Source organism: Gossypium hirsutum, chromosome A06 (assembly GCF_007990345.1).
Source record: "Gossypium hirsutum isolate 1008001.06 chromosome A06, Gossypium_hirsutum_v2.1, whole genome shotgun sequence".
Lineage (NCBI taxonomy): Eukaryota > Viridiplantae > Streptophyta > Magnoliopsida > Malvales > Malvaceae > Gossypium > Gossypium hirsutum.
Window position 1 is genome coordinate 28821492 of NC_053429.1, and position 23197 is coordinate 28844688.

General features: G+C 32.0%; 1 protein-coding gene and 1 long non-coding RNA gene across 2 annotated transcripts; one reads left to right on the forward strand and one right to left on the reverse strand.

The window, feature by feature from the left end:
* The first annotated feature begins 1986 nt into the window (after nucleotides 1-1986).
* Nucleotides 1987-6986, forward strand: LOC107962831 (uncharacterized). The gene is made up of 13 exons (XM_016899365.2): nucleotides 1987-2763; nucleotides 2938-3053; nucleotides 3145-3206; nucleotides 3580-3630; nucleotides 3742-3768; nucleotides 4204-4308; nucleotides 4430-4537; nucleotides 4641-4712; nucleotides 4835-4885; nucleotides 5213-5275; nucleotides 5360-5484; nucleotides 5627-5825; nucleotides 6104-6986. Exons 2-13 carry the CDS (start codon nucleotides 2954-2956, stop codon nucleotides 6815-6817), a joined length of 1677 nt encoding a protein of 558 aa, XP_016754854.1. The 5' UTR covers nucleotides 1987-2763; nucleotides 2938-2953; the 3' UTR covers nucleotides 6818-6986.
* A 264-nt stretch (nucleotides 6987-7250) lies between these two features.
* LOC107962832 (uncharacterized) lies at nucleotides 7251-9022 on the reverse strand. The gene is made up of 2 exons (XR_001701790.2): nucleotides 8813-9022; nucleotides 7251-7826 (listed from the first exon to the last, which is right to left on the reverse strand). It is a non-coding gene; the product is annotated as an uncharacterized lncRNA (long non-coding RNA).
* Nucleotides 9023-23197: the final 14175 nt, after the last annotated feature.

A 23197-nucleotide genomic window follows, 5' to 3' on the forward strand; every position in this document is an offset into this window, starting at 1 on the left:
CCCTAAACAATTTAACTACAAAACGGTACTAAGGTACTCCTTTACACCCGATTCTCTGTTGTCGAAACATATTACACAAACCTCCGATCAGAAACTTAGAAATTGAACCACAAAACATAAAGATTACTCACCAACTAGGGGCGAAAAGTAGAAAATAGATCCCTGAAGAACAAAAATGACCGAACAGTAAGGGGAAAAATATTGATTGAGATCAAAAGCAACAATGAGAGGAAAAGAGGAGGTTTAGCGTCAGAATTTTGGGGGAAAGAGGGAGAGGAATACGAAAATTTGAAAAAGATAAATCAGAATAGGTAATATTTTGATAACTTCCCCTATTATCTCCTCAAATCTCTCACCACTATCCCACTAAAAGCCCACTACTCAGAATCCCCTTTCAACACAACTCTAACCGAAATTTGAAGCAAAAATACTACTCATTGGCATCCCAGAGATTCAAACACAAGACCTCCAGCACACCAACACTCTGCTTAACCACTAGACCAGTAGGCCCATTCTGGTATGTTTTTACAAACAATTAAATACAAACTACTGAACAAAAGTAAGGCTTTCTTCAGAAAAATTTAAAAATTTTTCCAATGGCATGGCTTGAACTTGGGATCTCTCACACACACCCAGAACACTTAACCACTAAAGCAGATACACAGATGTGTCACAAATTCACAAAAACAAAAATAAGAATTTTAGGGCGTTACAGTACAGGCTGCACAAGTGAAATCCGTATAGAAGTATGCTTCCTCTATTTGATGTTGATTAGAATAAGGTTTTTTAACCTTATTGCATTACTTCTATTTGACTTTGATTAGAATATGATTTTATAAACCTATAAATAGATGTAGTTGTCTTTCCTTTGGATCATTCGAATTCAACATAGTGAATTTTCTTCTCTTCTGCCCCATAGTTTTTTCTATAAAGGTTTCCACGTAAAATCCGTGTGTTCTATTTTTCTCTCTTTTCTTGCCATTATCAACATTCTATTTTTACAAGAAGTAATCCTTGGTAGAAGTATTGTAAAAGGAATTGTTCAATAATAACATGTTATGAGCAACTTGCAAACATATTTTTGAAGTGCTTTGTAACAACTCATTTTTAGTGGTTTCGGGACCAAAATTTTGTGAGTAAATAAATATTATTTATTTAATATTTAAGAGGTTATTAGAGTTTCGTATTAGAGTTTGGTTCAGTAATTTTAGTGATTGAATAGTTAATTAAGAAAAAATGACTAAATCGTAACAATAATAGAAAACTTGATTTCCATTGAATGTCTAATGACTTAATTAAATTTTGTTAAGTTATTTAAGTGGTAATTTAGCCATTTTTATAATATTTGGACTGTGAGTAATTATATTATAATGTTAAGTTAAAATTTTAAATAAACAAAAGTTAGTTTAATAAAACAAAATAAGGGTCATCTTTCCCATCTTGTTTTCTTCCACCTGAAACTACAAAAGAAACAAGAAGCCATAGTCATTTTCCTGGAGCATAATTGGCCGTTGCATGTGAGTACTTCTTAAGTCCATTTTTACTAATTTTTATATTTTTGAGATTATTGTAGCTTAGTCTAGCTAATCCGTAGATTATTTCGTAAAACTGTTAAAAATTTTAAAACTTGCTATTAATAATTTTTAGTTGTTGAAGTTATATGGTAGATTTATGAGCTTGGTAGCTAAATAGGACCATTTTGTAAATAAATTTTTATTAGTTTTGAATCTAGGGACTAATATGAAAATGTATTAATCTTAACATAAAATTTTTGTAACTTTTAATATTTAAAGGCTGGTTAAGGATGAAATTATAATCGGTTTTAAGTATTGGAGTTTAAACAAGTTATAATAGTTTCGATTATAGGGAATAAATTAAATAAAAAAATTTAAAGAATTCTAATAATAAACAAAACATGTATTTACAAATTAAAACATATATAGCTAAAAGGAAAACTATAAGAATATCAAAAAACGTGGAACAAACATTATATTGGAAAATCATTTAGGAAGAACGTGGAGTTTAGAAAGGCCAGCATTGCGAATGGTGGAAATCTTGTGGTTGAGCGACATTGATAAGGGTGAATTTAGAGACAGCATCATCCTCCATTTCCAATTATTGTACTTCTTACTGCGACACCAAACCCTATTAACTAGAAATACAATTAGGAACAAAGGCCACTGCTTTCTGTGTAGTTGATAATGCTGCTGCTTAGCAACCTGTAACACATTTCAGACCAACTGAGTTTTGTACTTTTTAATTTAGTATTTATACTCCGTTGATTTATCCTTATATGCTGAAAAAAAATTATTTGACTATCTATATTATTTTTTTCTGAAATTTACCGGTATATGTTATTTTTGAGAAAAAAAAAAAACCTTCTACAAGATGTTTTAGGACGCGTTTTACTTTCTTTATCCTGAAGAGAACTGAGGAGTTATTAGAAGAAATAATATTTTAATCCCCCTCTTTGCTACCTCAATCGATTGCTGCCGTTGTACCCCTGCCTCAATCCCCGCCGTTCCTTCATCCACCCACTGCTGTTCCTATAACTATAAAAATTTATTATAAATATTCAATGCGATCGTGTACCAGGGATTCAGAAAAAAAAAAATCAAAAAGGAAGAAAAACGTACGAAAACGATGCGTTTTAGGCGTCATCCTAACATTTAGCTTAAGCCAGCTTCAGCAGCAAACCCTAATTCTTTGTTTTCTCTGACTTTCTCTCTTCTTTCCAGTGATCGCACGCCTATTCAAACACAGGTAGATGAATTCATTTAATTTTTCTTCCTTTTTTTTTTGTTTTTGAGATTATGAGATAATGTCTGAATCCATTGGTGCATGTTTGTTATATTAGTTGTTCGCTTCTAATATTTGCCAATTACAATTCCTATTTCACGGCGTTTGAAAGTCTTTTTTTTTTCTTTCTTCTTTCAGTAAGGGTTATACAATAATGGAGTCCAATACAGAGAATAATGTGAAGCAGCAACAACCAGCACAGAGGATACAAATATACCCTCCCACTACCAGTGGAGTTTCCCCATTTTGGATAGGTGTCCAAATTACTCCCTTTTTGTTCACAATTCTTGGTCTGCATCGAGTCGATATTTGGTGTTTTAAGTTAGATTTTTTTTTTTTTTGCAGCTAAGTATGAAAGAGATGCTAAGAAGTACTGGGATCAATTCTACAGGCGGCATCAAGATAAAGCAAGTCCCTTTGCACTTTTCTTTAGTTATTTTTTCACCCTTTTCTTAGCTACTACTACCATTGTTGTAATGCTGTGTTATTACTTCAATGCTCTACCGGTACTCTGATCCAAAACCTGTTTTTTTGACTGGCTGTTAATGCAATGATAACTGATATGTATAGCTTCTCAAGTACGTAACATCTAGGCTCGTAAGTTAGAAAATTTGGATTGGTCTTTGTAGTAGCTATAGTGCTGATTGCCAAGTTTCTTTTTTGGGTCACTTCTACAAAACCTGAAACTTCTATGGAACCACTGCCAAAAGTTTTATTTATTTATTTTTTGCTATGATTACTTGTATTGATTATGACATTGCTCAATTCGTATTGTTTCAGTTTTTCAAAGATCGGCACTACTTGGACAAGGAATGGGATCAGTATTTCTCTGTGAGTCAGAGCTAACAGTTTTCTCTTTACTATCGATTTTATAATTCTTCAAGATAAGTTTTTTCAGTAAATTTTAACTTTCCCCTCCCTTTTGTTTACCTTTTTTCTCAGGGAAGTGGAAGAAAAGTAATTTTGGAGGTAAATCACCGATCGTTATCATTCACCTTAGTGCCCATTCAGCATCTATGTGGCATACAAATTAGACTACCTACTATTTTCTTGAGTTACTTTTGCTATAGGTTTTCTGTTAATGCCAGCTTATTTGGAAATAAACTTGTTAACTGAGTTCGAGTAAATGAGAATTGTGCTAACTTTTCAGCTTTCCCTATGAGTTCTTATTTTATTTGCTTAAACAGGCTGGTAATCTTATTTGAGATGCCCCTATTTTTATTTGTGAATCATGTGACAAACCTCGTTCAATGTTTATTCATATTGTTGGTCACTATTTATGGTAGCACTTTACACTTTTCCTTATAGTGTATGTTAAGTAGTGTCCTTGTTTAAGATTCTTAAATTCTCCTCCTCTAAAGTTGCTATATTTATAGACTTAACGTGAGTTACCGTGATAAGCAGGTTGGCTGTGGTGCTGGAAATGCTGTATTCCCTTTAATTGCTACATACCCAGATGTTTTTGTTTATGCGTGTGACTTTTCACAACGAGCAGTTAATTTAGTTAAGGTTTAATTTCTTGTCCTAATTGCTCTGTTTTCCATAATTGGGGGCTGAGTTGCTATTATTTAGATATCTAGTTTAAATAGGTATTGTAGCATGAATGAATTTTTTTTTCTTATTACTGTAGGCACATAAAGAATTCAACGAGACTCATGTAAGTGCTTTCGTCTGTGACCTGACCTCTGATGACCTTGGCAAACATATTTCTCCCGCCTCTGTCGATGTTGTAACCATGGTATTTGAATAATCCTTTGGATATTTCATTGTCTGCCACAAGCGCTTATATATATATTTTTGTTAATGATGTTTATTACTTTAAGGGGCTGACATTTAAGTAGATTTTTGTGTTATCTGCAGTATCACCAGAGAAGATGCCTCTAGTCTTGCAGAACATCAAAAAAGTTCTCAAGGTAATTTGATAACAGTATTTGCATCACAGCAATATATATAAGAAGAATTTCTTATCTATCTTGATGAGACAAAACTAAACTTGGACCTTTATTATTTTTTCAAATATTTCTTCTATTTCCAGCCAAATGGTTATGTGCTGTTTCGAGACTATGCCGTTGGCGACCTTGCTCAGGTATGCACTTATCTTTAAGCACTTTTTTCTGTGAGATTAATGTGATGAGATCCTATAATGTGTTAATAGCTTCTTGTGATAATCTGAGTACATTCTTAGATTTTTGTGCTTTAATTAAGGTCTTGTTTGCCCCTGGATGATACCTTTGCTATCAGGAAATATATATTTCAGATTTTGTTCAATTTGATAGTTGATATTTTCCCTCTTTTCCTGGAGTCTACATTGTTTCACTTGACCTTGTCCTAAACTTTTTGGTTTATACTGTACCTTATCAGGGTGGTTAGTCTTCTTCTGATGCGTATTTTCATATATGCCTTGGTTTTACAGGAAAGGTTCTCTACCAAGGATCAGCAAATCAGTGAAAATTTCTATGTCAGGGGTGATGGCACTGTATGTCCCAGTTATGTTATGCATTAATCTTAGTATTTTTTTTTTAAACAAGATAAATTTTTACTCTTCGTTTTTCCTTTGCAGCGTGCTTTCTATTTTTCTAAAGAGTTCTTGACAAGCTTGTTTAAAGAACAAGGACTTGATGCTGAAGAACTTGGTTTGTGTTGTAAACAAGTTGAGAATCGAGCACGTGAATTGGTTATGAATCGGTAAATGATAAATGGTTTAACAAGAGAACTTTCCCCCCATTATGAAATGATACTTACTCTGATTTCTTACTTTTGAGTTCTTTTCACTTTTCTTGGAATAGTTATGTTTTCCCTAAAGGAATTGTGTTCCCTGTTATTTTAGGCGTTGGGTCCAAGCTGTATTTCGCTATTCAGATGGTGTAAACTGTGCACCTTCTTCCGAGGCTCTAAGTAAGTCTGACCTATGTTGTCAAGAGAACATTAAGCCTAAAGCTGATGCAGAGCCCATTAAAGATTTTGTGGTTGACATGTCTGAAGGTATGGCAGTCGAAATGTTTGGAGCTCCAACTAATGATACTGAGGTAAATATCTGAATACTTTTTGAAAGTTGATGAACGAATGAATGTTATATATATATATATATTTATAGTTCAATTTCTTTTCTGGTCTTTTTTAATGTTTCTGATATTCAAACAAGAAATGCATCCTGTTGCTCATCTTTTCCTTCATTGCGCTCCATATTTCAAAATTATGGATCAAATTTTTGCTTGGACTTTGCGTCAGTTGCATATCTTAAAATGCCTGTTATTTTTACTTATTCAAATACATCAAGTTTCTCTCTGTCTAATGTTTTCCTCAGGTTATTGAGATTGAGCTTGGAGGTTGTGATATCAAGATCAAAGTACTATCCAAAGAGTATCAGCACACCTGCAAATCAACTGGCTTGATGTTGTGGGAATCAGCTCGATTGATGGCTGCTATCCTTGCAAGAAATCCTAGTATTGTTGCAGGGAAAAGGGTTTTGGAATTGGGGGCTGGCTGCGGAGGCATCTGTTCAATGGTTGCAGTTAGATCGGCAAGCATTATGGTTGCCACTGACGGAGATAGAAAAGCGCTTGAACTGTTGAACCAAAACATCACATCAAACCTTAGACCACCATATCTCGCTAAACTTGTTATGAAGAAACTCGAATGGGGAAACCGAGTTGATATCGATGCCATTAAAGCCATGAATAATGAAGGCTTTGAAGTCATCATCGGAACAGATGTCACCTACATTCCTGATGCTATTTTACCATTGTTTTCAACAGCCAGAGAGTTGATTTCATCCAACAAAAGTGCTGAGAAAGACCAAGCACCAGCACTTATCCTGTGTCATATCTTCCGACGAGTCGATGAACCGTCCTTACTTTCAGCTGCATCTAGATATGGCTTTAGATTGGTAGATAAATGGGCGAAAGGAAGTCCAACCAATGAGTCTCAAAGCTTAATCAGCTCTTGGTTTCCAGAGAACAATTTCGAGGAGCATATCCCAACTTCCGCACTAAATATCATGTATTTCCAATTAGATTGAATAGTATCATATAAGCTTTCACTTCAATCATAGTATTTTCTTGATTTTGCTTTTAAAATTAGTACTTAATATTTATGTTAGTATTGAATTCATTCATGCAAATGTGGTACAATTTTACCATTTTGTTTCCTTGTTTCAATAAAAAAGTTGATAAAATTCCTTTCGCTTAGTTATGCTTAAAGAGTGGAAGAATGGAATAACATCGATCAAATGGAGAGGGAAGGTCTTTTGTATAAAGATTTACTTCAATAATATGTAACTGCAAATTTTTGTCTAAGTAATCACTGTTCCACATATAATGCTGGATTGGTGGTTTTTGAATGTTGAGACTGATTAAGCCAAAACAACCAAGATGCTGGTTTTTTTTTTGTTTTTTTTTTTATTTTTATTCTTCCTGTAATGAGACAGCTACCATTATGACTCAGACATAATCTAGTGGGATCTTTTACTTTTCATTAGATTTGCTTCACCGAAGAACACCAATTACAGATCAAAGGGAGAGTAATATAACTAAATTAAAATACAACTTACATGGAGCAAAGATATTATTATTAATTACTTTGTTTCCCTTTTCTGCAGCTGAGCATGCAAGGGAAATATATATAAATATACTGAATAGGCCAGGTAAAATCATGAACCTTGACAGAATGAAATGAATTCCACAAGGACCACAACTGAAACACTTTTACAGCATTTCAAGCTCTCCCCACCAGGAAAAAAAAACAGATACATTAAAAAGAAATGGAAACTAGTCTTCTTCCTCCTTGGTTTTAGGTATACTTGAGAAACTTCCATCTTCTGTGTCTATGCCGAAGTTGAAAATAATATGTTTATCTTTATGCGTAACTCAATGTGTTTCTGCTATGATGAACAGTTGGCTTTTCATATAAGAGTTGACAAATTAAGAACCAGCTATCTCTCCTTGAAACATTGTGCTCATGTTCATGGATCATTAGCTTGGAGATTTTGATTGTATGTACGTATGCTTCAGTGTGTGATATCTATAGATCTGATGACACAAGTTATGGAAGAGATTCATTCCCATATATATATATACAAATCAGCAGCAAGTAAGATCATAAAGAGGAGGGAAAGACAAAAAGAAACTTTAGCTATACCTTATATATACCTAAAAAATCATTTTACAAAAACATCATGTAATATGTATTAACTAAACACTTGACTGAACTGCCAAAATCTGATCCTTCTTCACTTTCCACTCCACCATGCAACTGCATCTTCACATAAACAAGCTAACTAACATAATAGAATCATATAGTTTAGATTATATATACTAACACTGATGTTCATGATTATATGCTACCTAGCTAGATCAATTCATTGAAAAAAACAAATAAATAAATAAAGCAGGCAAAATAGAGAAACATGTATTAAGTTAAAACCTAAGTTAGAACTAGTTTAGACGCAATTAATAAGACCCTATTCATGATATATAGGGTTAGCATGAGACTGAAACAGAATAACCATGAAAATTGCAAACAATAGTGTTTTAATTGAACTGTTTATTTGCAAATGGTGAGTGATTTACAAGAACTATGGAACTTTTTAGGTTTTGGTTTTTGACTGTAAAAAAGTACAGGCCAAGTACACTCCAACCCCATAAGAATGATTTGTCATTGACTCTTTTCTCCTTTGACACAATGAAAGATTTAGTACAAAGTAGATTCTATGTTGGGTATAAAATTCATGCTAAAATAAACACAAAAACCCTTGCATATAACAGGTTCATGCATACATAAAATTGTAAAGAAAGAGAGAGAGAAGTGGATGACAGATAGAGAGTGAGCACTCAAAGCTTCAAGCATGAAAGCCCAAGCATGCAAGAAAACACCCTGGGTGCTCACTCTCTTCTGTCACCTCCGTTACCCTAAAAACCCCTTTTCTTTTTTATAGCAGACAGATTATTACAAAAAAAAAAGAAAAGAAAAGAAAAGAAAAAGAATGCTTGTTGAAGAATGGAAACAAGGACAGTACCCCTTATGGATCTCTTTAGGTATACATACATACCTAGCTTGGTATAGGAAAATACCAAGAAATGTTTGAATATGAGACTACTGTTTTTGGTTTGCTTTGGGGTGGGAAGCAAATGAGGAGCATATAGGGGGTTTATATAGAAGGGAAAAGAGAGTGGGTCTGCATCAGGTTTGGAATAACTGTGGGTTTATTTTTGGTTACTCCCAAATATTTAAACTCCATTATTATTCAGTGAGAGTTTTTTTGAAGATGAAGGAAAGCGTATATATCTTTTCATCATCCCCACAGGTCTATACAAAATCCAGCAAGATCCTTACACATTTATTCAAAATTATTTTTTTATTTTAAAATTAATAAATATGGGAAATTATGTTTGATTTTTATATGTTTTCAAATAATTCAAAATTTTGAATTGTTGAATTATATTTTTATGATTTTTCAATATATGAAAATTAAATGGTGAAAGGTGTTTATTGTCCCAGATGTGGTTTGGATTTGAGTCGTGCTAGTCGCATTTATTTTCGGGCTTTACCCTATTATTGTAATTCTTTAAAAACAAAAATATACAAAAATTAAGGGAATGATATTAATTTTTTTAATAATTGCAATCATAATGATTATAAAATATTTAAATATTACCCGTAAAATATTTTTTTTCCGATTAAGTCTTAACTCGATTAATATGGGTATTGTTGCTAATGCAGGAAGACGTGAGTTCGAGTGTGCTAAAGCACATTATGCTCCTATTTATAAGTTAGGAATGTGTTATAAGTAGTTCTAGACATTATATAAAAAAAATATGACCAAAACCTATAATAAATATTCAAACATTTAATGTACATGCGACATATAAATAGGCCAGCGTGTCACTTATCAAACAATGAAACCTGCCACTTAGGATTATTGTCATTTTTTGCTTATAAAACCCTTGTTATAAATTATATATATGTATATGATTCGTAGTAGTTAGTGAAGTGTAGGTCATGTGTTGGTGTCCCAGATAAGACCTTAAAGATGTGCTTCCAAAGATAACAATTCCCTCTCAATATCTTTGTTGTAAGTTGATTATGTGTTCAATTTTGGAAAGATGAAATTTGTTAATAGAAAAAGAGACTACTAAGGTAAATAGCAGCACAACAAAATATAAAGCAAAACCACAGTAGTAGCAGCAGCCATAATAATAAAACACTCTTGTAGACTGCCAAAGGCCAAGAGTAAACAACAACAACAACAGAAAGGAACATAAAGAATAGACCTAAACAAATATCACCATTGGAACCCTAACTGTCTCATGTTGGGACTTATATGATCAATATACCATCACTCTTTTCTAGTAATACGAGAAAGGTAATATATACATGTTAAATTATATATACAATTTAGATTTAATCTTTTTACTTTAAAGAATAATATTTTGGTTACAATATAAACAGCAGCTGGTGTGGTGTGGTGTGGTCTGGTCTGGTCCCTGCCCTCTTTGCCTTTGGGAAAAGAGAAAGATTATAATTATTTAATGAAAGGAAGCATCAGCCAATGAGTGCTATACACAACCCTCATATGAACGCATGCAAAGGCTCCAATACGGCGCTAAGGCACCTTCCAAGTATATATGCTTTTTCTTTATTAATTAAAACCCTAATTATAAATGATGTAAAGAATCAATTGACATATGTAAAATCCCTCCCCACTCCTCCAAAATTCCCTTTCCCTCAATCAATCTCCATTGCTAAATTGATTAGATGCTTGCGTAAAGTACCTACACACCACTTTCATCCTTGATTAAATTCAGCTTACAACAACAACAACAACTTCTTTATCATTCAGAATTAGCACTGCCATTTTTCAACCATATATAGCTTTTGCATTAAAAAAAGTTACCTAATGGAGAATAAACTAATCTACACTGCTTTCTTTATTGTACTAAGAATGATGAAATAGGGTGGGTACAGAACAAAAAGAATTATAAAATTTTCCCATTAAGGAAGTGGGTATTTTCTTAATTATGGTCTGAACTTTCCCTTTCAAGAGTGGAAGATGAGGGCGGCAGGCGCCTGCCATACATGTGGATATTCCCCATTTCTCTAGTAGCATCTCCACCTTTCACACAAATATAGATGATTTTGCATGTGACCCTAAACTTAAAATTCGTATAATCAAATCTTTTTATTAGTAATTTAGTAAAAAACTTGAACACTAAATACCAATTTATATGTAACATATTTAATTAAGAAATTAATTTCAACATACATATATTATCCTATCTAACTATCAACTTTGATTATAATAAAATGCTAAAACCAAAAATAAATGCATTTAAGTTGAGCATAAGGTAAGGTAAATGCATGTTTCCTCTCTATCTTAGTACTTTTCAAATTTCTTCTTACAATTCATTTTTAAAGTTCGTGGTTGTTCTTCTCAATAATACTGTTTCCAAGATTTGAACCCCATTTTCTTTTTGAAAGTACAATGTGCCTTACCACTGTGCCTAACATTTGTTGATTATTTAATCTGATAAAACCAAACCTGATGATGAGATTGATAGAAAAATTTGATTAATACAATACTTTTTTATTTTAAAAACTCAATTAGAATATTTTACAACTAGTTTATACACATGTGTGATGCACGGAACAATTGTATGTATTAATTTAAATATATTATATTTTTATTAAAAAATTAAATATATATATGTTTAAAAATGCAACCATATTTAAAATTTTAAAACGAAAACATCCTTAAAAATTGTATAAGTTTAAATTGCGTAAAATATATTTTAAGTTATATATTTATTTATTAATCAAAATAAAATTAGTTATAACATAAAAGATTAAACATTAAATGCAAACATAAAAATATTATATACCAAATTTAAGTGTTTTAATATAATCTTTAAAAAGTTGCAATATCTTAAAAATTCTAACTTTGAATATCCAAACTTAAATAGTTTAATTTGAGGGATGAATTCTAAAACTATAAATAAATTATTGTTTAATGTGTAATTGTGTATATGAAAATTTGATTTGACCCCATTCTTGCAAATTATTAACACAATTATTGATATGATATCATTTTATGTTTATATATTGCATACATAAATGATTATATTTATTCAAAATAAAAATAAATTGATGTATTTATTTTTTTAAATATGTATGATTAAATCGAAATTAGAGTTTCATGTATATAATTGCACATTATATCAAAGTTGATGTTGAATACTTTCAATTTGAATGACAAAATAAAACTTCAAAATCAAACATTTAGTTTTAGCTTAGTACTTTCTTCGGCCGTCTCAACCTCACATAATTACTCTATGATCTTGCTTTGCTCTTCATATGCATCTCTGTTTGTTGCACCTAATTATCCTCTTTTTGATTTTTTTGAAAATAGTTCAGTATTAAAACTAATTTTCAATTAATACATGTATATAAAGTGAGTGAATGATTTGAAGGAGATATGAGATACAAAATTGGCTACTAAAAAAACCAAGAATGTAGTACTGAAAGTGTGTATTGAACTGCAAAAACAAAACACCAAAAATAATGTCAAAATATTATAGATTAGCAAAACCTTTTGAATAAATTTTATAGGAAAAAAAGGTAGATTTGTGAAAATAATTAATTGAAAATTTGCATACAGCTGAAAATGAATTTACCTTGTGTTCACAATGGTTGAGAAATAATGCAGTGTATGAAGAAAACCATGGAAGTAAGTACGTATCTTAATATATGGGATGGAATTTGATAAGAAAAGATTAATCAAAATTAAGTTAGGAAAATATGTGCTTAAGTAACATAAAATTCTAGAATTTTTATACAAAATATGATGAGAATCGGTAGGGCAATCAATAAATTCTACCCCATAATTGCTCCACCCAATGTAAACAACTTTAACATACTTAATTTTTAATCTCAATTAACATGTACACGTGTCGTTAAACTAGACATAAATATAACTACACGAAATAAACTTGTTTTCTTTATTTCTAACTTTATATTTTTATAGTATATGAATAATCCGAAAATCAATTTAAAATTGACCCATGTCTAATTTAATGAAAAAAGAAAAGAAAAGAAAAAACCACCCATCTAGACCCCAACCACAACTTCATTCAACAATATTATGATAAGCATTACATTGTCATGTTGTTGTGTTATAAACAGTAAAGGCAGCTCAAAATTCTGTGTATCTTTTATGCCACTTTCGAAAAGTAGGAGTGGCTGGAGATTAGGTTTATCTACACATTTGTAGCTTCACCCTTGCTGGCTGAGACCCAGCCATGAGTTTCTTCATTTTGCCTTTAATGATTCCATCATCTCCATGTGTGTAATGAATAAATGACGGGAGTCAAAGCTAAAAAAGAAAGGCAAAAATTGCATTCCAAAGCATTACTCACTAATGGTGTCCAATCAAGAGTCACCTCTCTCCATATATCCCTTAGCTATTATCATCCATTTGGGATAATTCCCTTTTTTTCTCCTTTTCTTTTTTCCCCCTTTTCTATTGGTCACATGTCTTAAAAAGGTGTTAGACAAATAGTTTCAAACATATATAGGCCTCAACTTTTCAAAGATTGAGAAGTTAATATGTCCGATTTATCAGAATTTAATCTTTATATTTTATAAATATTGGAAATTGTTGATACATCATATAATAAGGGCAGAGGACAAAAAGGAGATTATAGTGGTGTAATGAAAGCCGGTTCACCTAAAAGGGCTGAGAGCTGAAGCAAGGATAAAAGAACATACTGATTTGAGAAGATTGTGCAGAGTAACTTTATGGTATTGAAAGTTCAATCCCTTCTTCATCGTTCATCCAAGTATTTATAGAATAGGACTTCTTATTCGTTGATATGACGTGGCAGGATATTCTTCCAGCCATGCTAAATGCGTAAAAGATAATCATGTCCTTATATCAAGAAACTTTATCAGTACGAGATAGTTATACCTAAATGGAGTCCTTATCGCCTTGGAATTGTGTTCACACTAGAATAGTGTTTACACTTAAACACGGGTGGCCTGCTGAGGCATTACTTTAGACGGAGTCTGTAACACCCCTATCCCGTAACCGTTGTCGGAATAGGAAAGGGGTATTACCAGACTTGTAACTCATGTCGGAACAGTAAAATTTTTAACTTTTTCTTGAAATAAAGATCATTCATCTAGATAAATGCTAAATACAGCCAGGGATAAAATTTAACTTCTATAAGTACACATTCAAAAGATGCCATTTTTGCATGGCTTATATACATTAACCAGAATATTATTCCGCTACTAGTTTATTCTATACATGCCATAAAATAATCCAAAACATAGCAGTACCAAACAGTGGATAGTGATAGTGTGACGAGTTGTTGACGATCCCCGAGCAAAGGCCAAATTTGATAATCTATAAAACAGAGAAACGTAACAACAGAGTAAGCTTTCAAGGCTTAGTAAGTCTTAAGTAAAACAATTAACTTTGCTGGATTAAATTCATTTATAACTTACACAAAATCCAAGTGAAGTCTCGATAGGCTTAATAAGCCTACACATGTACATAATACATACCTGACCAACTTAATGTGCTGATCATCCGTAATTGTTGATTTATTACTAAGTCGCTTAAGATTAGGCCTTACACAAATCACGTTTTGAAATGTCAAGATATATCACCATTCGGTCAAATAGATTAAACCCTATGTATGCACATGTAATTCATCTATTTCATCCAAATTTAAGAGTATATACCCCTTCGCATTTAAAAACATCCATGCTACTTTTAGTTTAATCAGTCGAACTAAAACATAACACTATAATCACATTCGGTTTCCATATTTGGAAGCACATATTCATGTTTTCATCTTACATAAACAATTTGATAGAGTCAATACTCGTTGAATATAACTTATAACCATCTCATAAGTGATTCCCCAAGTACATTTGTAATACAAACGAAATCGAGTTCACATAGCAAGTAAGTATCACTTACCATATACTTAACCTTTGTACACTTACCGTTTCCATAGTTACCAATTACCAATTCAATCTTTCAATACCTCTAACCACTTAATCATATGTACTCATTTCGTGCACATACATAATTGTATATATGTATTTAGGAGCTTAGTTCTTTAGTTCATATTCACATTAATATTTCAAATAACCAAATCATGACAAGTATTAAAGTTTCGTATACGTATATAAAGGACCAAACATATTCCTTATCACATATACATAAATGACCAAACGCAATCCATACCTTGTATTTGCACATCCTGCCGAATACAATTCAAATTAGTAAATTTTTATGAAACTAATTAAATCCTTATCTTAAAGATATACAAATGGTCTTCGGTTTGAAATAATTCAAGGCACTTAGCCATAGTCTGCTAGGTTTTAAAAAAAAAATCCGAATCCAGTTACCAGTACTAAGCTTGCGGGACTTTAAGCCCGGATATATCATCATAGTTAATTCACAAAGTTGTATACACATCAATTCACATACCTTCAATTTTTCCAACACGGAAACACATTAATAAGGTATCACTTCATTCGAACTTATTCGTATCTCAATATAGCTAGTCTCATTTCACAAGAGCCATTAGGCCACATCACGTAGTCAGCGAGTCTTAACCCGGATACTTTCCAAATTCCATGTATATTTAATCACATGTTACCACATTTCACACAAACTATCACCATTGTAATTCATTAACCTCATTCGAATATAAGCATATAGCATGTACCTTATCTTCATGTCATAATATCATTCGACTTTAACACATATATATATCCCTTTCAATAAACTTCCAACTAAATAAGAAAATACACACATGACTTACATTCTTCTCATGACAACCATTCGGCTAAACAACATATAAGTCACCACACCTTCAATTTATAAAACTATCAACACATATTACATATACATTGCTTACGTTTATAAAATAGCCATTCGGATAACTTGCACACATTTAAATTTTAGCCATTTTGGCCTCACCACCTATATATTTATCTTGTACATCAATTCAGCAATAGCTTATAAGCAACTCAATTAGTTTCATCAATGTTTACAACAAAATCATAGATTCACTACAAGCTGTTTTCTTGAGCAACAATCATTAAATTATTTGTAACTGGAGCTACGAAACTCCAAATGAAGTGCCGTAAATTTTCCCCGAAAATAGACTCATATATCTTCTATCCATAAAATTTTCAGGATTTTTGGTTTGGCCAATCAAAACCAGAATTTTCTTAAAGTTTCCCCTATTTCACTGTTTGACTATACTGACCACTCTTCACTACGAATCAATATAAATTTTATCTTATAAAAATTTTTGTACTATTTATAATGATTTTCTAAAAACAGAACAGGGGATTTCAAATTCATTCTGACACTGTCACACACAACTTTAAATATCTCTCTATAGGAAATTCCTTTTCTTGCACTGTTTATTTTATAAGAAACTAGACTCATTGATCTTTGATTACATATTTTATTCAGTCTCTAATTCCACTCCAACAATTTATGGTGATTTTCAAAAATTACGCTACTGCTGCTGTCCTAAGCAGATTATTACAATTTGCTCTTAAATTTCCAAGTCCAAACACTTAAGAACTTACCATTTGAGTTTAAAATATATCATCATATATAAGTACTTCTTAATATCACATACAAATCATAATTTAAATATCACTTTTCTAATAACCAATCGGCTAAGGCTCATAGAAGTAACTTATTCCTTATCATTTTGCTATAGGTAATTACACCAATTCATAGTCCCATCTTTACCCGTATTCCATATCATTCTTCATTATAACTAAACTTATATGCTAGAAACTTATTTATTTCAATATGTAATTCAAGTAGAACCATTAGGTCACATTTTATTTATTATGTTCATATAAATATATATTATCGTTTATCAAATCTTAAGCTAAGTTCCATTACTCAAAGACTTACCTTAAGTCGGATGAAACGGTTCCAAACGGCTACTCAATACACTTTGTTTTGCCCTTGCTTGATTCTCCTCCTTTGGGTTCTTGAGCTTAAATAAATAAATTAACTAGTTTAATTACCTTGCTAGTTATTTATATCCCATAACATTAATAGTTTCATATCAAAAGAGTCATACGGCAACATTTGATTTTTATTCACCTTATGCTTTTACTAACTTTAAGCCATTCGGCTATTGATCACCTAAGATCCAATTACTATAATTAACCCAATAAATATTTCAATTAAACACACATAAATATTATATACACGGCAACCACCCTTGTTAATTACTCATATATATTTTAATAATTTTCGTTTCATCTTACAACCATTCTTGTTCAAAACATTAGAACCTTAACTAAAACTTATAGATTGTCTCAAGGCCGAATGCATTCTTACTTCCAAAGTAACATAGTCTATGATATATTTTATTTCAAGGTACATATTCATAAATTAAATTTAACCATATAAACCAATATCACCCACTTGATCAATTATAGAGAATTAAAGTTAATATCACAATGTGTAACCTATATGGCACATTATACATAATCAAATTTAACATCATCTATATATTTACTCATATGGCCGAATATACATACCCCAATATAATATCATTTTCATTTCATTTAACACTTAATTTCCACCACATAAACACTTGGCCGAATAATCCTAAACTAGCAAAACTCCACATTTGTTCATACCATCTTTTAAATTCACATATATCTATTTAGGTAGCTCATATTTCCCCTTTCTAATATTTCTATCCAAAACATCAAAACACTATCCTTTTAGCATTTATCCAATAATACTGTATGCACAATTTGTCACCAAAACTAAAGAAAAATCAACATATGGGTTACAATAAGAGCTTGACTACTAACTAGATTCTCATAAAAATCAATAGAAATAACATGAACTCCTACCTTATTTAACCTCCAAGATAGCCGAATGCCCTAGACAAATTCCTTCCTCTTTCCCTTTTGTTTCGGCTTTGCAAGAAGGTAAGGAAGATGAACACACTCTTACCTTTATTTCTTATTTTATTCATCTTTTTCTTATAAATTTATTACATCATTTGCCAATTAAAATTGTTTTTTTAATTTGACTTAGTGGAATAGCATCATTTCATGGCCGGCCACTACATGCTTTAAGGGTAAATTGACATGCAAACCCAAGCTTTCTCACCTCATTGTTTTTGGATCCTTACAAATTACCTACCATCTTTTCTAAATTTTTCAACTAAGTCCTTTCAAGAAAAATTAACATTCCTAATACTAAATTGAAACTTTTAATTTTTCCTACATACACTATCACACATAAATATATGCAACAAAAATTAAAATGAATTTTTGTGACTCGATTTTGTGGTCCCGAAACCACATTCCGACTAGGGTCTAATTAGGGATGTCACAGAGTCAATGCATAGGTTAACGATGTGTCTAGTGCTAACGCATGCCTAAGTGGCTTACGTGGAAATATTGGTTATAAGTCTTGCACATGATTCATTTTACTAACACAAACTTTTTTTAGGATAAAAGAGACATAACCTTTCTCCCCGACTTATGGGGGGAGACTAATGGAAGGTAAAATAATAAAATTGCTTCTAGACGCATGGGAGAAGGCTTACAAAAGGTAAAATACTAACCTTGCTCTTAGACACATGGGGGAGAGTTATGAAAGGCAATAAATGTGGGTTTGCTCCTAAAAACATGAGGGGATGCTTACGGAAGGTAATAAAAATGACCTTGCTTCTAGACATATGGGGAAGGTTTATGGAAGGTAAAATAATAACTCTTCTCCCAAACGTATAGGGCAGGCTTACGAAAAGTAATAAATAATAACCCTACTCCCCGATGCATGGAAAGAGGCTTGCGAAAGGTAGTAAATTCCTTCACTAATGATTCTAACTAGTACTAACTCAAAATCATATTACAATCAATCATGGAGGAAAGTTGGTTTGAAAATAGATATGCAAAATAATAAAATTAATAAAATAACAAAATCAATAATGAATCTTTCAAATATGCTAATCAGAAGATTAACTTGTTTCAATATTCATAGTTAACTTATGTTCTAGAGTTTTAATCAATTAGCTAGTAGTTAACCTAGCTATTACCTCTTAGCCTTTAACTAACCTAACTAGTCGACAGGAACTGCTTATCTCTTGACCTCACAGTTCAAACCGGATGGGCTAAGTGATACTTGGTAGACTATTCTCTTGACCTCATCTACCTAAATAACTTCCTAGGCTCATCAATCCTAAGGTTTAGTCTCCCTCAACCCGATCCAACCAATTTTATGAGAACCCTAAAATGATTACTAACTAATGTAACACCTCGAACTCGGCCTAGAATTTTAGACCAAATCTGGAGGGGTTACACGAACACACTAAAATATGGTTTTGAAAATAATTCAGAAAACACTCAAACTGTTACTTGATGTGTAACGAAAAATCTTTTCAGGGTTTTAACTTTAAAAACCAAAATCCGTTTTAGTTGACTTAAGTGATTTTGTAGTTTCACTTAGAAAATTATCAGTTATTGACGAGATTAGCAAAAAGTAATGCGAGTTAAGAAACATATTACAAACCCCAAAAAATTAAAACATATTTACATCAGCGCAAAAACAATCCGAGCTCCACACACCGTCTGATCCTAAATCAGAGATTTACCTGAACAGACAAGAATAAGATAAAAGAGGTAAGCTACAAAGCACATTGTAAAACCAACCCCAAATACAAATCAATGGAACACAATATATAATTCGAAGTAACGTAGAGAACTTAATAGCAATCATATAACCAGAATGAAACAAATCATATACCTAGAACAATATAGATCAGAATATCAACGATATTTTAAAAATGATAGTCCAACAAAACAAAAAGAACAAAACAGAACAGAGGATATGAGTCTATGCCAATGCAATATTTACAGAAAAAATAATGCAGATTTTCAGAAAATGTCCTACTCAACTCCACTACACACCAAATTAGAGTTTCCCTATGAACTCATCCACCCAAAACACACCACTAAAGTCATTCTGGGTTACCTGACAACAATGACCCGCCACCTCGGGTTGCCTGGCAACGATGGCTTATCAATATGCAATTTAACTGCCAAATCAAATATATGTGGTCAAGCCATTAAATATGCAGATCTTTAAACTACCAGTACATAATTTTCCTCCTTTAACATCATCCCAAATCCCATGCAATGTGTCATGGCATGTACACATAGAATCAGAGTGATAAGTATGTAGGTCATGCTATCATACAACAACAGAATCAGTAGACATGGGAATCCATGCTTTGTAAAACAGATTTATCAAACCTCAACAAGTCATATTAGATTTGTCATGAAGTCACATGCATGATTACAAATCAGAATAAGAATTAGTGCCAATTAATTTAACATATTCAGATATGATATATTCTTAATCAATAGAATGACGCAGAGGTACACCAACAAACTTAGTAGAATACAAAACGTACCTGGATAAGGCACATACCTTAACGTATCTAAACAGAGGCACATTATACATTAGCAAGTCATCATTACTTAACTTATATCAAAATAGACATACATACAGATAACAGATTATACACTAACAGATCAATAAATATTGAGGTTTATAGCTTAATACAAATCATATGGACCTTGCGAAAGGCCTTCGTTCGATTTGAACGATGATACGGCTGTATGGCGTTGAAGGCCATGTTTTTCGGCTTGATACAGATTCGATGTAGAAATAGCTAGAGTGATTCCGACACCTAAAAATAACATTCAATTGACTATTCAGATGAATTAATCAAACCAAAATGCTAACTAGCATTCAAACTGAAACTATGTCGAAGAACTTCGATGCACAAACCCCAAATCAGACTACACACTTACCAATAATCGAAATGCAATTTCGCAGACTTTAAGCCGTCGAGAGAACGTTAAACTCGAGGCCTTCGCCTAACAAAGAGTTATGCAAGTCAAGATTTTCATCATAGAAAATGAATTACCACCCCATCCAACAACAAACTCACGCAAGAACTTGACAGAGAATACTTACACGACTGGTTACAAATGAACAATGCAAGGAAGTTAAAAGAATCGATACCACAATGATTCAACAGAAAATCATCGGTGGAAGAACTTGACAAAAAAAAGAAAAGAGAAAAGAACGATAGTTAAGAACAAAAAGAATAGAAAGAATGTAACAGGCAAAAAAAAAAGTTGAGAGATTTTGGTTAATTTAAAACCAACTAAAGCTACCTTTCGAAGCAGCAAAATAAAAAAAAAATTCATATTGCTTTCGCGGAGATTTGAACATAAAACTAGAAGGTATACATAAGCTTAACCATTGAATTAGCAGACTCATTCCTATCATCATTTGATCGAAAATAAAATATAACCCATATGTCCAAAAATAGGGTTTAGTTAAAATAGAAAAATTTCAATGGATGAGATTCAAACCTGGAACCTTGCATACATAACCAAAACATTTAACCACTGAACAAAATCAAATTCACTTGTCCAAATTTCAAAATCCTAACTGAAACTCAAAACGTAACCATTCTAGGTTTCCAAACTCAATTTCTTCTAACTCGATTTTTTTGGGATGTTACAACTAATCCCACATCTACTCGTTGATCTCCCTTCGAAATTTAGTTAGCCATGGATCTAGTAACTAAAAACCCTAATTTGATTTTAGACATTAATAAATATCAAAATGCAAAGAAGCAAATAAAAATTTGATACTGAATGTTGATTGTGCGTAAGAACTGAAATCCATAACAAGTAGTGAGTGATCCACAATCTGAATTGGAGAACATTGAAATAACTAAATAAAATTACAATTGAAATTAAAATCAAAAGTTTACAAAGAAAACTAATTCTGAAACCCTAATATAAGAAAAACTAAACTAAGATAAAGTGGAGAAGTCCCCTTAATGTTCTCCAATTTGTTCTTTATAGTCGAGTTTTTAAATGACTCTTTTAAGCTCCATACAATAAGCCAAACATGCTATAACAAATCCGTGCAGACGAAAACACCCTTGACAATTTAAGTGACCTTATCACAGTGGTGTCGTAACATCTTAAAATCGGTGTTGCAACAATTTAAGTGACAAGGCAAAACATTACTCATTTCTTAGGTTCCAAGCCAATCCAAAATCAATCACTCACATGTCTTTAAAACACATTTAAACAAGCTTAAAACATACTAAAACATTTAACCTGAGTGCCTAACCAATATGCCCTCATTGGTACCACAATTTATACACCAAGCTTATTCACATCAAAGATCACAAGTCCTTACCTTAAACACATGCCAAATTTATCAATTCATTCATTTCATTCACATATAATGCTACCATAACCAATTCATTCACAAGAAGTATAAACAAAATGACCAAAACATATATATATGGACTTTTACAAGCTATAATCAAAGACATATACACAAGTAAGCTAAAACCAAGCTTAAACAACATCACACAAGTATAAGATGTACCATTATTAAGTAAGTATTCAAAACAAATACAAGACAAAACTATTACATGCCACGTAACCCAAAAGTAAACATATCAATATCTATAAGGAAACAGGAAAATGACACGAGTAAGCTTTTACGAGCTTAGTAAGTTCACAGGTTGAAATGTTAAAATTTATCGAATAAACATAGCAAATTGTATAATAAATATGTTAATAAACATTACTCCTATCAACCACAACCATTCAACAGGTGAGTTTCACATATATACAAGTTGCATAATCTATTCAATCATTTAAGATCATTCGATAACAAGTCACGGTATAATATCAGAAAATCATGCAAACATTTTTATAATTCAATAACAAGTTATTTAACGATTGAAAAACTGCTCGATGAATGATATGAATAGATATGGATAAGTGGTTATCCACCTAAGACACGCCAGAAAGCTCAAATAAGCCAAACCAACCGAGAACACGCCTAGGCACAAAGTGCCTAGCTCGTAGGCTAATATCCCTCCAGAAGCATGCCTCGACACCAAGTGCCAATCCCGTAGGCTTTACATCCACCCTAGTAACACACTAGAATCATTGTAAATATAACACAATAGTCAACAATAAATGTTGGACTCTGGTATATTCAGTGGATAGTAACAAGTCAATAATCATCATCTCATCACAAGACAATCCCGTACCACACAAAATATAACTTATTGGCATGTCAATTGTATCCTATCCTATATTCATTCGGGCTCGATACAAGTAATCGCATAATATCTTACAAATCAATTATATATCTCACCTTGAATTAACTTTTTGATTATTACATTCTATATATACGGATATTCAACAAGTCATAATTCACAATTCAATATAATATTACAAATTATTTTAATTTAAACCGTATGAACTTACA